The following is a 12,744-nucleotide window of genomic DNA, read 5'->3' as shown; positions in this document are numbered from 1 at the left end:
TAATTAAGTTTGGCGCATTTTTTTAGTGAAACCTGGAATAATTCTTAAAAATAAGTTTGTGTCCTGCATATTTAGAATTTGTAAAGATACTTTGTCTGATTTTTAGATTATTGATAATGTTAGAAGTGTTCAGATAAAGCTTAATTTCAAAATAAAAAGTCGTGATGGGTTACTACTTCTTTTTTGAATACTAAGGCATTTGAAATTTTATGTAGCAATTCTAAACAAAATGAGTTACAGATAATACCGAGCTCTTTCCTGGCTTTGAAGAAGTTTCCTTTTTTTTTTCCCTTCTAGTATTGTAATTTTGGACATGGTTTTGCATGAAAACTTATATTTTCAGTAATTTAAAATTTGTTTTAACATGCTACTTTCCTGTTTTGCAGGATAAGTGGCAGCCACTTTTGAGTACAGTTTCAGGTGTCCACAAATACAAATGGCTGAAGCAAAACGTCCAAGGCTTGTATCCACAATCTGCCCTCCTTAACACCATTGTTGAATTTGCACTTAAAGAAGAGCCTGTGGATGTAGAAAAAATGAGAAAATGTTTATTAAAACAGGTAAAATGGATGAAAATAAGCTTGCATGTATTAGCAGTTTACATAAGTATGACTTCTTTTTTTTCCTCTCTTTTGCAGTTGGAAAGAGCAGAAGTTCGTCTGGAGGGAATAGATACTATTCTGAAATTGGCAGCAAAAAATTTTTTGCTCCCGTCTGTGCAGTATGCTATGTTCTGTGGATGGCAGAGGCTTATTCCAGAAGGAGCCAATATAGGGTAAAACTTTTTGTGGTTTTTGCTTTCACAGTTCTTCAGCAAGAAAAAAAAAATACTTATTTTTGTTGTTGTTTTTCTATGAAGGGAACCTCTTACCGACTGCTTGAAGGATGTTGATCTGATCCCACCATTTAACAGAATGCTGCTAGAAGTAACTTTTGGAAAGCTGTATGCATGGGCTATTCAGAATGTCCGGAACATCTTGCTAGATGCTAATGCAAAATTTAAAGAACTAGGTGAATCTCATTTTGTTGCTGTTGGCTTGGGAGAAAACTGTTTTAAATTAATATTGTTGCATTTTTTGAAGTTCTCAATAACAGGGATCCTAAAATTGCTTCCCTTGGTTCATGCTGAGAAATACTTAGACTTTCTATCCATACACGTATTGTTCCACTTCCTCTTGTTCCCCCTTAACTCACTCTTCAGTGTTTAAGAGAATGTTGCTGGCATTAGTAACATTTTACCACTGAAATCTAAATTATAAAATCTTTCTTGGAACTTCAGTTTGTAAGTTCTTACAGCCAAGCAGGGAATAAAAAACATTTTAGACTATCAAAAAAATAAATAACTTACTTTATTGCAGCTCCCAAATGTCAACTGACTTTGTATTACTTTTGAATTAGGTGTGCAGCCTGTTCCTCTACAAACAATTACTAATGAGAATCCAGCAGGACCAAGTCTTGGGACTATTCCACAAGCACGTTTTCTGTTGGTCATGCTCAACATGTTGACGCTGCAGCACGGTGCTAATACCTTGAGCCTTCTCCTTAATTCTGGCATGCTAGCACTGACACAAACAACACTGCGCCTAATAGGTACGAGACCTTGTGGTTTCTTGTTTGGAATAAAACATGTGTTTTAAATCTCCTGTATGTGTTACCTGCTGGTGTACCCAAAGTACAGAATGACTTTGCTGCTTAAAGGCAGTACTTAATGCTATTCACCTTTACCCCTGAGACAAAAACCGCATCTATAAGCAAGATTAAGAAGGAAGTTAGTTTGACTGTGGCCTTTATTCATGCATGATTTTTTTCCCCTAAGCCTTTGCTTTGGCCATCCTTTGCTAGAATTTGGGAGTGATAGCAAAATTTTTTTGGAAACATTATGAATAAATTAAAACCGGAAAATTTAAAATTAAAATATTAAAAAAATGCCTACTCCCTACTCATTCAGTTTCATTTGTTCTGTTTATTAAAACCATTCCCAGTCTGCATAGTTAAGCTGGAAGCTTCCCTTGTTTGTTCTAAGAAGTTCTGTGTTGGTTTTTTGCCATAATTCAAGTTCTGCTTTTTCTTTCTTGGTTTTCTTAGATAGCAAATATTTGTTCTTGTAACTTGGACTTAACTGGAGTGCTCATAAGTTTTTTCCAAAAAAATTCTGTTAGTAGAATCATTTAGCCACTGGACTTGTCATTATAACATCTCTGTTATTTGCCACTTACTTTTGTTCAAAATCAAGTATTTGAAGCCCTATGCATTCAAAACCATTATATCCTAGTTTACTAAAAGCTCATCTGATTGTATCACCTGTTAAGTCAGCTTTCCTATTACTGCTTTTATGTTGCAAAGCTCATGTGCCTTGAAGTTTGTGTGACAAAGGTATGTATAAAAACGTGTAGCTGGTTTTACTTTTTTTCATGTTTTTTCTTCTTTAGGACCTAGTTCTGACAACATTGAAGAAGATATGATTGCCTCTTCTCGTGGAGCTTCTGCCACAGTCCTAGAAGAGTCGAGAAAGGAAACTACCCCTGTTCAGCTCCCTGTTTCTGGACCAGAGCTGGCAGCTATGATGAAAATTGGTACCAGAGTGGTGAGAGGGGTAGACTGGAAATGGGGTGATCAGGTACAACTTCTTTCATACAGGTTTGGGTGTGCTAAAAAGTCTCCATTCAGTGGACTGTCTGTGAATTTTCTGTTCAAACTTTAAAGGTCATTTTACATTTCAAAGACCTGGAGAATTAACACAAAATATTTTAATTGTTTAACTTCATTTTTGGAAATGAAAATTCTACTGACACTGTTCTGATTCACAATTTAACAGGAAATTGGATCACTTGTTTGTTACAATGTTATACACTTCCAGCTAGGTGTGTATGGCACTTACGTAGTACATAGATCTAAACGTGAGTTTTATGCTGGATTTTGAAAGATTATTGAATGTTCACTACTGAACCATTAGGTTGGAAGCAAAAAAGAGCAATTGCATTATTATTTTATGAACTTTGGATGCAAATTAGTGTTGTTCATTGTGTAACTTGAACGTCTCTCTTCTGTCAGGATGGACCCCCTCCAGGTTTGGGTCGTGTGATTGGAGAATTGGGAGAAGATGGCTGGATTAGAGTGCAGTGGGATACTGGAAGTACAAATTCTTACAGAATGGGGAAGGAGGGAAAATATGATCTCAAACTAGCTGAGCCACCACCAGCAACACAGCCCACAACAGAGGACTCAGACACTGAGGATGATTCTGGTAAAAAAGCAATTTTTTATAGAAGTGAAGGCAGGTTGTTAGTTTAATTCCCAAATGGATGTCTTACAATTTGAAAAAGCTTCTTTCACAGGAGAAAATGCTTCATCAAAGAAGATTAATTTAATAGGTGTATATTTCTGACCAGAATCTTTAAGATAGCCTTACTGTGGGAAAGGAGGATAGAAAGGATGGTGTCACATCTTGTTGCATATTCATGAGTCAAAGAAAACAGTATTATCCAACTGAAATAGTTTCAGTTACAGATACCAGAGGTACACATTTTAACATATGTTAATGCCATTCTAAAGTGTGTTTTTTATATGGCCTAATTATACATCTAGTCATACTGCTTCCCTGTTCTTGGCACTGCATTTGGAATTTCTTTTAAGTTGTGTACTGCTAGAGAATAACTTGAAAATATCTGCACAAAATATCTGACTTATATTTTGCTCTTGTAGTTGGAAATAAGGAATCTTCTTCATGTCAAATAATCTTAGAGGAAATACTTCTCACACCATATTTGTTTCAGAACTCTTTGTGAAATAGATTAATATTAATGTATTCTTTTGCCTTCTGTGCCTCCCTTCAGAAGGAGAACAAGTTGAAAGGAATCTCCACCCTACTTCCATGATGCTGACAAGTACTGTGAACCTGTTGCAGACACTATGTCTCTCTGCTGGTGTCCATGCTGAAGTCATGCAAAGTGATGCTACTAGGACTTTGTGTGGTCTACTCCGTATGCTTGTGGAGAGTGGAACAACAGATAAATCAGGTATATTATATATGAAACAGCCTGATTCAGCTATGTGCTTCTGTTTTGTGCTTTGTTGTCTTGTAACTTTGTAAATATTTTGTTACTAGTTTTTAATCCTTTAAGGCCAAAGGCTAGAAAATGCATTTTTCAGGGCTTTTAAAATCTTAATTGTTAGCAAAAGCAGCCTAAGTGATCTTGAGCATTCTTAGAACATAAGCAGTAAAAGCAGGAGAAATGCGTGAGATACGGAGAATCAGGATGTGTATGGTTGGCTTAGACAATGAATTTCTTAGTCTTTTTCTTGTTGGGGAGAACAGTATGACTGGGTGTGTTATATTCATTTCCATAGCTGCTTTGTAAATTCAGAAGTAATGCTGTTAACTACTTTGAAATGAGGAAAAAGTGTGAGATTTTTTTTTAAAAGCGTATTTAATAAAATTAATTACAGGCTTTAAGATGGAAGTTAATAGTTCACATAAAGACAGTGGAGTCACTCAGTGTTATGATCTGTCCAAAAAAGCCCCGGGTAGTATATAGAGAATTACATAGCCGGCAGAAAAGTCAACTGTTATATGTATATATCTTTTTGTTTTTAGCTTCCTTGCCAAATAAATTAGTTTATAAAGAACAGCATAGGAGTTGGTGCACGTTGGGATTCATTCGAAGTATAGCACTCATGCCTCAGATGTGCAGCACTCTTAGTACATCTCAGTGGATAACTTTGCTAATGAAAATTGTTGAGGGGCATGAATCTTTCACTGCTGCTTCACTACAGAGACAGGTAATGTGTGTATTTCCAAATTATTTTGATAGGCAATGAATTTAGTAAACTTTAGTTGTCTTTTAAAAAAAAAAAAAAGGTGTGTTTTGAAAAAACAGATGGGAAATGTCCTTAAATCAGTTTTTAATTGGAAAAAAAAGATACCATGTCATCTTATACTTAGGATTCATTGTTTTAAATATACGTGTGTAAGTTTTCGAGCCTTCAGGGCACTACAGGCTCCCTTGTTCTATTGAAAGCCTGAAAGTTTTGTGCAGATGAGAGGCCAAAACAGTGTTCCAAATACATATTCCAGAAGCTCCCATATAACATTTCCTAGAAGTTGAATAAAGAAACAAATAATGAAAAGATGGTTACAAAAAATGTACAATTTCAATTTATCAAATTGTGTATTATCTACTGTCTCTCCTTCCATAGTAAACTGTTATTATTGTTTTAATTACAGTCTCTCTTAAGAAGCTGCATCTTTGCATCTTATTTTGGTATTATATTTCCTTTGTCCCCTTTACCCTTTTCTTTTTTTCTTTTTTTTTTTTTCTTCCCCTCCCCTCCGCCCCCCCTTTTCTTTCCTTAGCATCTTGTAATGCCTTTTTCATGAGACTGATTCCATAATAAGGATGCTTTTCACTCTTCCAAGTTTTAAGGTTTGGGGATCAAAAGATCTTCTTAATCTTTTCCTTGATAAGGCATCAGCGTTTTTTAACTAAAGCCTTGTATCATAAAGGCCTGTGCATTTTTGTGTGATCTTCTTCCAGGAAACTCTTGCCAGTATTTTTAATATGATGAGACTTCTGTCATCATCCAGGACTTAGTGCATTAGAGTCATCTGTGCTGTTCAGGCAATACACAAGAGAAATCTAACTTAACAAAAAAGAGATGAGACCTTGAAGTTTTAGAAATACATGTTATTGACAGAGGTTTACAAGAAGAGAGATCTCTTCACTGTTACCAGTCACTTTTATTGTATTGGTCTTCTGGGTAGAAGATGAGGAAGCTCAAAACCTGAAATACTCCTGTTCAGAATGTGCAGCCCCATCTGCTCTTTGATACTGCAGCACTGCGCCTTCCCGTGTTCTTTGTCAGTCCTGCACTGTTTAAGTTTAGAGATGCCAGCCTGTTCCTTCCGTCCTGTGTCAGAGGTCCTAGTTTCACAGTAACTACTTTTCGGTGTCACTGTGGTTGCTTTTTGCCTTCTTGTACCATTTAGCTTTATATCTGATGATTTTTAATTATCATACCTTCATTGGAAAACATTTAAAAAGTTTAATTCTGAAATACATCTTAGTACTAAATTCTGGGTCTGGAATCTGAGCAAACCTTCCCATTCTGTATTCCAACTTTTCCTATGTGTTTTAGTCACTTACATTGTTTCCTAGTCTGTGTTTGTCTCGTGTCCTGAGTATTGAAGAAGTTGGATTCAATAATATAATGTGCCAATAAAATTGATACTGACTTTGAACTGGCACAACTCTTTTAAAACATTTCTTAGCAAACTGAACAGAAGATCTGCTCTGTAATTTCCACAGCCTGAAAGAAATGAACGTTATAGAAAGAACTACAAAGGAAGGCTAACTTGTAAAATGTCTTTCTTCTGTACTTAATATGTTTGAGAACTTCTTTAATATTTGGTGACTTAGAATGGAGTAACACTAATTTTGTTCTCTTTTTAGATCCTTGCTGTACATTTATTGAAAGCAGTACTTCCATCCTGGGATAAAAATGAAAGGTCAAGAGACATGAAATTTCTTGTGGAAAAACTGTTTGGATTTCTAGGCAGCCTGCTTAGTACTTGTTCTTCAGATATCCCACTACTCAGAGGTAGAGGAATTTTCCCTCAGTGGCTTACTTTTAAGTATAGAAAATGCGTGCGTTAAATCGGTAACTGCTGTGCAATTGCTTTGTCTTTCCAGAATCTACTCTGAGAAGGAGAAAGGCCAGGCCCCAAGCATCTCTAACTGCCACTCACAGTAGTACTTTAGCAGAAGAGATAGTGGCACTGCTGAGGACGCTCCACTCGCTCAGCCAGTGGAATGGACTCATAAACAAGTACATCAACTCTCAGCTAACCTCCATCACCCACATCTTTGCAGGAAAACAGTCAGAAGGGGTAGTTTCCACGTTTTAAAATAAGCTCATTTTTATAGCAATATTTATTTTGAAATTATAAATATTAAATATTAAGCTTAATTTTGAAACCATTTTTCTATTTTTTATATATATGTATGTATTTATGTGTTGTAATTTTAAAATTGAAGTATGTGTGATTAACTTTGTATTTTAAAGCAGATAGAAATATATGTTTTCTCCGTACAGTTAATTTTATTGTTCTTTGTTAGGCTCTGTTGGATGACTACTTTCCGGACACTGAGAATCCAGAGGTGGGAGGCCTAATGGCAGTGTTAGCGGTGATTGGTGGCATAGACAGTCGCTTGAGACTGGGTGGACAAGTAGTTCATGATGAATTTGGAGAAGGCACAGTGACACGCATCACCCCAAAAGGGAAAATCACTGTACAGTTCTATGACATGCGAACATGTAGAGTGTGCCCTCTGAATCAACTAAAACCAGTAAGTTTGTTTTATTGAGGCTTTAATACAGGGAAGGGTATGGTTAAAGAATCTTATACAGTGCAAAGGAAATATTTGTTCTTCACTGGGTAAATACACTGACATTGAACATATACAGTGCTCTGAATGCAAATCTAAGATGGTACTCCTATGAAACTCTGTAGGGCCTTTAATGCCCATCCTCATTTGTTGAAGTGAAAGGAGAAGGGAGTTGAGCTGAAGTCCTTTGATTCATAGCTCTTACATGAGAGGAACTTATTTATTTGTATTTAACTTGATTTGCTAACCAATGTAGAAACTTCTGGGTGTTTTCATTTGAATCTTAATCTAAAGTTGGTTAATATGGCCTCAGTGAAAGCACAGTCAAAGCGCCTGGCCTGCTTCAGGGACTGCAGTTCTTTCTTGCTCTGGCTCTGTCTTGCTTTTTCACTAAGTAGATGTGCAATTGTTGTCATACAAATACAGGCTTAGGAGCTATGTAGGGAATAGAAATCCTCTCCAGTTGTTCGTGGTCAAGAGCAGTAAGACAAATACTACTTTTTCTCTTCTTCAGTTAATAAATGTTGAAACTTTTGAATTATTTTTGTAAAATTGTGGAAAACACTTATCTGTATTTCTTTTTTTTTGTGTTTGGTTCTTCCCCCACTGTCTAGCTTCCAGTTGTGGCTTTCAATGTGAATAACTTGCCTTTCACTGAACCTATGCTATCCATTTGGGCTCAACTAGTAAATCTGGCTGGAAGTAAAATAGAAAAACAAAGAATGAAGTCTCCCAATCAGGGTCTTTCAGGTAGAGTTGGGGTTTTTTTGGTTTTGGTTTTTTTTTGGGTTGGTTTGTTTTGTTTCTAAAAAGCTGAATATACTCTGGGAAAAATACTGGTAACAGCAAACGTACATTAGAAAAACGGTTTTCTGGAACCTTACCTTTTTTCTTAGTCAACATTGAATAGTATGCACTTACGAGAAGTTTAGCTAGGTGAATTGCTCTGCACTGTAAGTGGAATATCGTTTTTACTTTGGCAAGAAAATGTAAATAAGGTTTGGGTCTGGACTTTTGTATTGAATTGTTTAATATTAGATGCATATAACATCTTAACTGAACTTACTGTGCTGTATATCAGCTGTATGGTTGTTCATGGTCTGAAAAGTAGGAAGGAGGTGGTTTTAATATCATGGGTCACAGAATGTGTGAAGACTTTTTATCCAGATGTTGTTCAAAGTACCTTATACCATCAGTATTTCACAAGCTTTCACACGGTGAGTTAAGATGCAAACTGATTTTTGGACTGAGATTGTATGCATCATAGCCTTTCTTCTCTAATACAAGAGATTCCCAGTGCTAATGGCTGCTTAATATTTCTCATAGGTCAAGTGGATTTGGACCTACTGCGATGCCAGCAATTAAAGCTGTACATTCTGAAAGCAGGCCGAGCTCTGCTTTCTCACCAGGATACACTAAGGCAGATTTTATCTCAGCCAGCTGTTCAAGAATCTGCATTAAATCCCGCAGGTATTCTGAAATGCAACTTGAGTGTGCTGCTGTTTATTTACATGGTAGATAGAGTATGTGATTATAACCCTTACTAACGGTGGTTGGAGGCTAGAAATTACATTTCCACTCTAACAGCTAAAAATTAAAATTCAGAAACAATTTAAACTTATATATTAAAAGCATTTTGACTTCTTAACTTAAGTTTTGAAGCCTAAGTGGATCAAGTGTTTGAAGCTTGAAATATTGGAGTTAGCTAAATTTGTAAGTCTTCTATAGTTAGTAACCTTTGTGTGAGTAATTTTAAAAATCTTGTGGGTTTTTTGCAGTGATTTTTTTTTTTCTGCTTCAAAGGTTAAAGTACGAGTTCTTATTTGGCTATTCCTTTTACTTCAAGCATTTTGCAGTTTCCTGTGAAACAAGTACCAGAATACAGAGTTTTAAGCATAATCTTAAAAGGAGGTTTAAGTAATTGTATTTTTAGTGATTTGAATTCATTCTCTATATGTCTCCATTCCACATATAAAAATAAAGAAAATGGCTCTGTCAGCTTTCAGGATAGCTATTTATGCCCTTAGAGTTTATGTTAATTCTTTGGGCATTTGTGAAGCATGTAATGACTTTAAATATATTAATATGTTCAGTTTATTTGTATATTTTGGGGGGGTTTCTGTCAGTTGCCAAATTTTAAGTCAACAGAATTATCAGTTTTTTGCCTGGAATGGAACATGGTTTTACTTCTACCATCAGTTTTTAAGGGGGAAAAAAAAAAAAGCCCAGCTTTTTTGTTTGTTTGTTTTGTTTTTAACCAGAACAGCATAAGTACATGTGGACTATTAATGGTTTTGTTATCGTTCCAAATACAAGAACTTCCTTTTGTTGAACTTAAATGAGGAGTGAGAACACTATCCTGAGATAGCCACAGTAAAGATGTAGGAAACATGAATGTTGCAGAATTGTGAGCCAGTTGATTCAAAAAAGGTGTACTATTTAGAAGGGGCAATGAATACCTATAGGGAGCTCTTCCCAAGAGGTATATTAGAGGGGAAAATGGCTCCATACAGAAAGTATGCACCATGGTTTTGGGGATCAGTGAGATTGTTGGTTGTCTATATAAAGTGGTTTATCCTGGAAGGACCTCTGTGTAATAACCTTACTGTAAAAAGGTGAACTCAGAAGATACTTGTGCAAATTCACTGTCCATTGAGCTGTTTCTGCTAGACATGTTCTAGGTGTATTTTAGTAAAGCTATTGTTTATCTACAAGTTTCTCATTTGCTTTTTTGTATGGAGATTGTGGCACACGTGATTTCATATTAACTATGTGATTCCTGTGGAGAAGAAATATGGGAGAAATAACAATATGTTTGGTCAACCAATAGGCCCAAGAATGTCTCCCAATTGACTTGTATTACATGGTTTTGGTTAAAATAATGTTTTTGTTTCAAGAGGATGGAGCAGTTGCCTCTCCCGACATAGGAGATATGTCTCCTGAAGGACCTCAGCCTCCCATGATTCTTTTACAGCAACTTTTGACAGCTGCTACGCAACCATCACCTGTGAAAGCAATATTTGACAAACAAGAGCTTGAGGTAGAGTCTGTGTTTTCTGCTAATAAGTAACCTAAAAAATAAGACTTTTTAATTCACATTGCAATTGAAACTTGTTAAGCTATAGGTTTAAAAAAAAAAAAAAGTGGCAGTGAACCCTTTTTGGCAAATAACCTTTAATTTCAGGCACACACGCACATACACAAAACCATACTTCATTCCCTTGTTTTACTTGGACTGATTCATTTGTTTTCATTTAGGCTGCTGCTTTGGCAGTGTGCCAGTACCTGGCTGTAGAGTCTACACATCCTTCAACTCCAGTGTTTGAAGATTGCAGTTCTAGTGAAGCTACAACACCTGTCACAGTGCAACATATCCGACCCACAAAGGTGAAGAAACGCAAGCAATCTCCAATTCCACCCCTCCCCATTGTAGTTCAACTTATGGAAATGGGATTTCCTAGGAAAAACATAGAATTTGCGCTAAAATCTTTGTCTGGAACCTCTGGAAGTGCTTCTGGATTACCAGGTATTTGATTTAGTTAAATTAATGATGTTAGAAAAAGAAGTATAGTTGTGAGGAAATTAGTATGCTATTTACAAGGGACCAATTGGTATTTCTCTTTTTGGATACTATTTTAAGAATGTCAGAGAATCCCTTAGAGACAGACTGAATTTGTTTTCTGTATTAGGAGTGGAAGCCTTGGTTGGCTGGTTGTTGGATCACCCTGATGTTCAAATTACGGATCTCTCCGATGCTGATACTATCTCTGATGAATATTCAGATGAGGAAATAGCAGAGGAGGTGGAAGAAGCTGAAGCTGCTTGCCCTGTGGTAAGTATCAACTTACTAAAACCTAAGTCATACTATCTGCCTTCAAAGTTTGTAATTCTTTCCTTTCATGAGCTTGGTTAGAGCACAAAGACATTCTCCTGTCCCAAGCTTTCAAGACTGTAGCAAGGACCACGTTTGCCATATGTTTCTAAGGCATGTCATAAAAGAACTCAAGAACAATCCGTAATTATTTATGTATGAGTAGCATAGGGGAAGAATGGAATGCAGGTAGATGTTTCACTGGTGGTAGCTATAAGTATACCTGATAGTTGGTCTCAGTTTCATCTAAAATAGTCAATGCTATAGTGTAATATTTGTAAAGGACTCTTTTTTTTTTTTTTTTTTTTTTTTTTTTTTTGTCTTTTTTTTTGTCTTTTTGTAATTTTTTCCCCCCACCTCCCTTCCTTTGGTCTGAAAAACAAATATATGTTAGCTATAAGGAATGACTGAGGATTAGTGAATAAATGGCAAAAAGATGTCAGTGAAATAACTTACTTTTTTCCTTATAAAAACTACTTATTGGTGATAAAATGACCTTTACAATGGCTATTGAGTGTGGTGGCTTTAATGTGGATTTATATTAGGCTTCTGTTGACTTTGAGGAACTGTTTCAGTAAGGATTTGCCAATGAAGTGAAATGAGTTCTGTATTTCTTTTTATTTTTTAAAGACTTACGTTGATTTTTCTGGCAGATGTGGGATTTTGTAATTGAAAGAAATGTGTTATATTTTGAAGGAAATTAACTTGACCTTGAGTTCTGGTATCTTTGTCAGTATTGCAGTGAGAAACTGTGCTATATATCGCCTCAAATGAAAAAAACATTTAATGCTCAAAGCAGAACAAAATTTTCTGAAAATTCTTGTTACAGCTGGAATGCAATATTTCTCTTAAAATTGTCTTATATAACAAAAAAAAATTAGTAGTATACTTTAGGTAGGACCTTAACATTCACCACTGTTATGTAGTTGTTTGGTTTTTTCCTCTCCAAACAAGTAGCCTAAGAAGTGGAATGTGAATGTGCATTTGCAAGGCTAAGTAGATTACTCAGAAACCCTCTTTGTTCTAATTTTCTTTGGCAAGCAGATTTCATAATAGCAACCTGCAGCTTGTTTCACACATTTTGAAAATTTGCAGCTACATTCCTTGGCAAGTCATTTTAAAAACTAAACTTTAGTTTAAAGTAAAGTGGATCATAACATTAGCCCTGTAGTGAGTTGACCTGTTGAAGATTTTACCCATTTTGGCATGCAACTTGGATATTTTATATGTGTGTTTTTGTTGGGTTTTCTTCAGTTTCTGCTAACAATTTTATTTATCTGAATTGAAACCAAATTTTGTAACTGTTTATTTTGTTTTTTTTTTCCAGTCAAATGGTGCTGTTGTAACAGAGAGCCAGACCTATAAGAAACGAGCTGATTTCTTAAGTAATGATGACTATGCTGTGTATGTGAGGGAGAATATTCAGGTAAGCATGATGATGAAAAGCTATGTTGAAACTCCGTTCCTTCTGTTACAAAAGCCTTTACA

The 12,744-nt window shown here is 35.7% G+C and overlaps 1 protein-coding gene across 3 annotated transcripts in view; it reads left to right on the top strand.

Annotated features, from left to right (window-relative positions):
• The window catches only part of HERC2 (HECT and RLD domain containing E3 ubiquitin protein ligase 2), a 117,577-nt gene that overhangs the window by 53,317 nt on the left and 51,516 nt on the right, over positions 1–12,744 (top strand). For all 3 annotated transcript variants that reach the window (XM_009645649.2, XM_035901074.1, XM_035901076.1), the window contains exons 31-47: positions 387–560; positions 639–775; positions 860–1,011; positions 1,399–1,590; positions 2,430–2,617; positions 3,052–3,244; positions 3,834–4,016; positions 4,595–4,779; positions 6,450–6,597; positions 6,690–6,886; positions 7,116–7,346; positions 8,000–8,135; positions 8,712–8,855; positions 10,283–10,425; positions 10,644–10,911; positions 11,075–11,217; positions 12,584–12,682. In XM_009645649.2, coding sequence (XP_009643944.1) covers positions 387–560; positions 639–775; positions 860–1,011; positions 1,399–1,590; positions 2,430–2,617; positions 3,052–3,244; positions 3,834–4,016; positions 4,595–4,779; positions 6,450–6,597; positions 6,690–6,886; positions 7,116–7,346; positions 8,000–8,135; positions 8,712–8,855; positions 10,283–10,425; positions 10,644–10,911; positions 11,075–11,217; positions 12,584–12,682 — 2,913 coding nt within the window. The remainder of the gene's footprint in view (positions 1–386; positions 561–638; positions 776–859; positions 1,012–1,398; positions 1,591–2,429; positions 2,618–3,051; positions 3,245–3,833; positions 4,017–4,594; positions 4,780–6,449; positions 6,598–6,689; positions 6,887–7,115; positions 7,347–7,999; positions 8,136–8,711; positions 8,856–10,282; positions 10,426–10,643; positions 10,912–11,074; positions 11,218–12,583; positions 12,683–12,744) is intronic.

The sequence above is a fragment of the Egretta garzetta genome, unplaced genomic scaffold (genome assembly GCF_000687185.1).
Source record: "Egretta garzetta isolate BGI_Z169 unplaced genomic scaffold, ASM68718v1 scaffold788, whole genome shotgun sequence".
Classification (NCBI taxonomy): domain Eukaryota; kingdom Metazoa; phylum Chordata; class Aves; order Pelecaniformes; family Ardeidae; genus Egretta; species Egretta garzetta.
The sequence above is the reverse complement of the archived record's forward strand: the minus strand, read 5'-3'. Positions and strand labels throughout refer to the sequence as shown.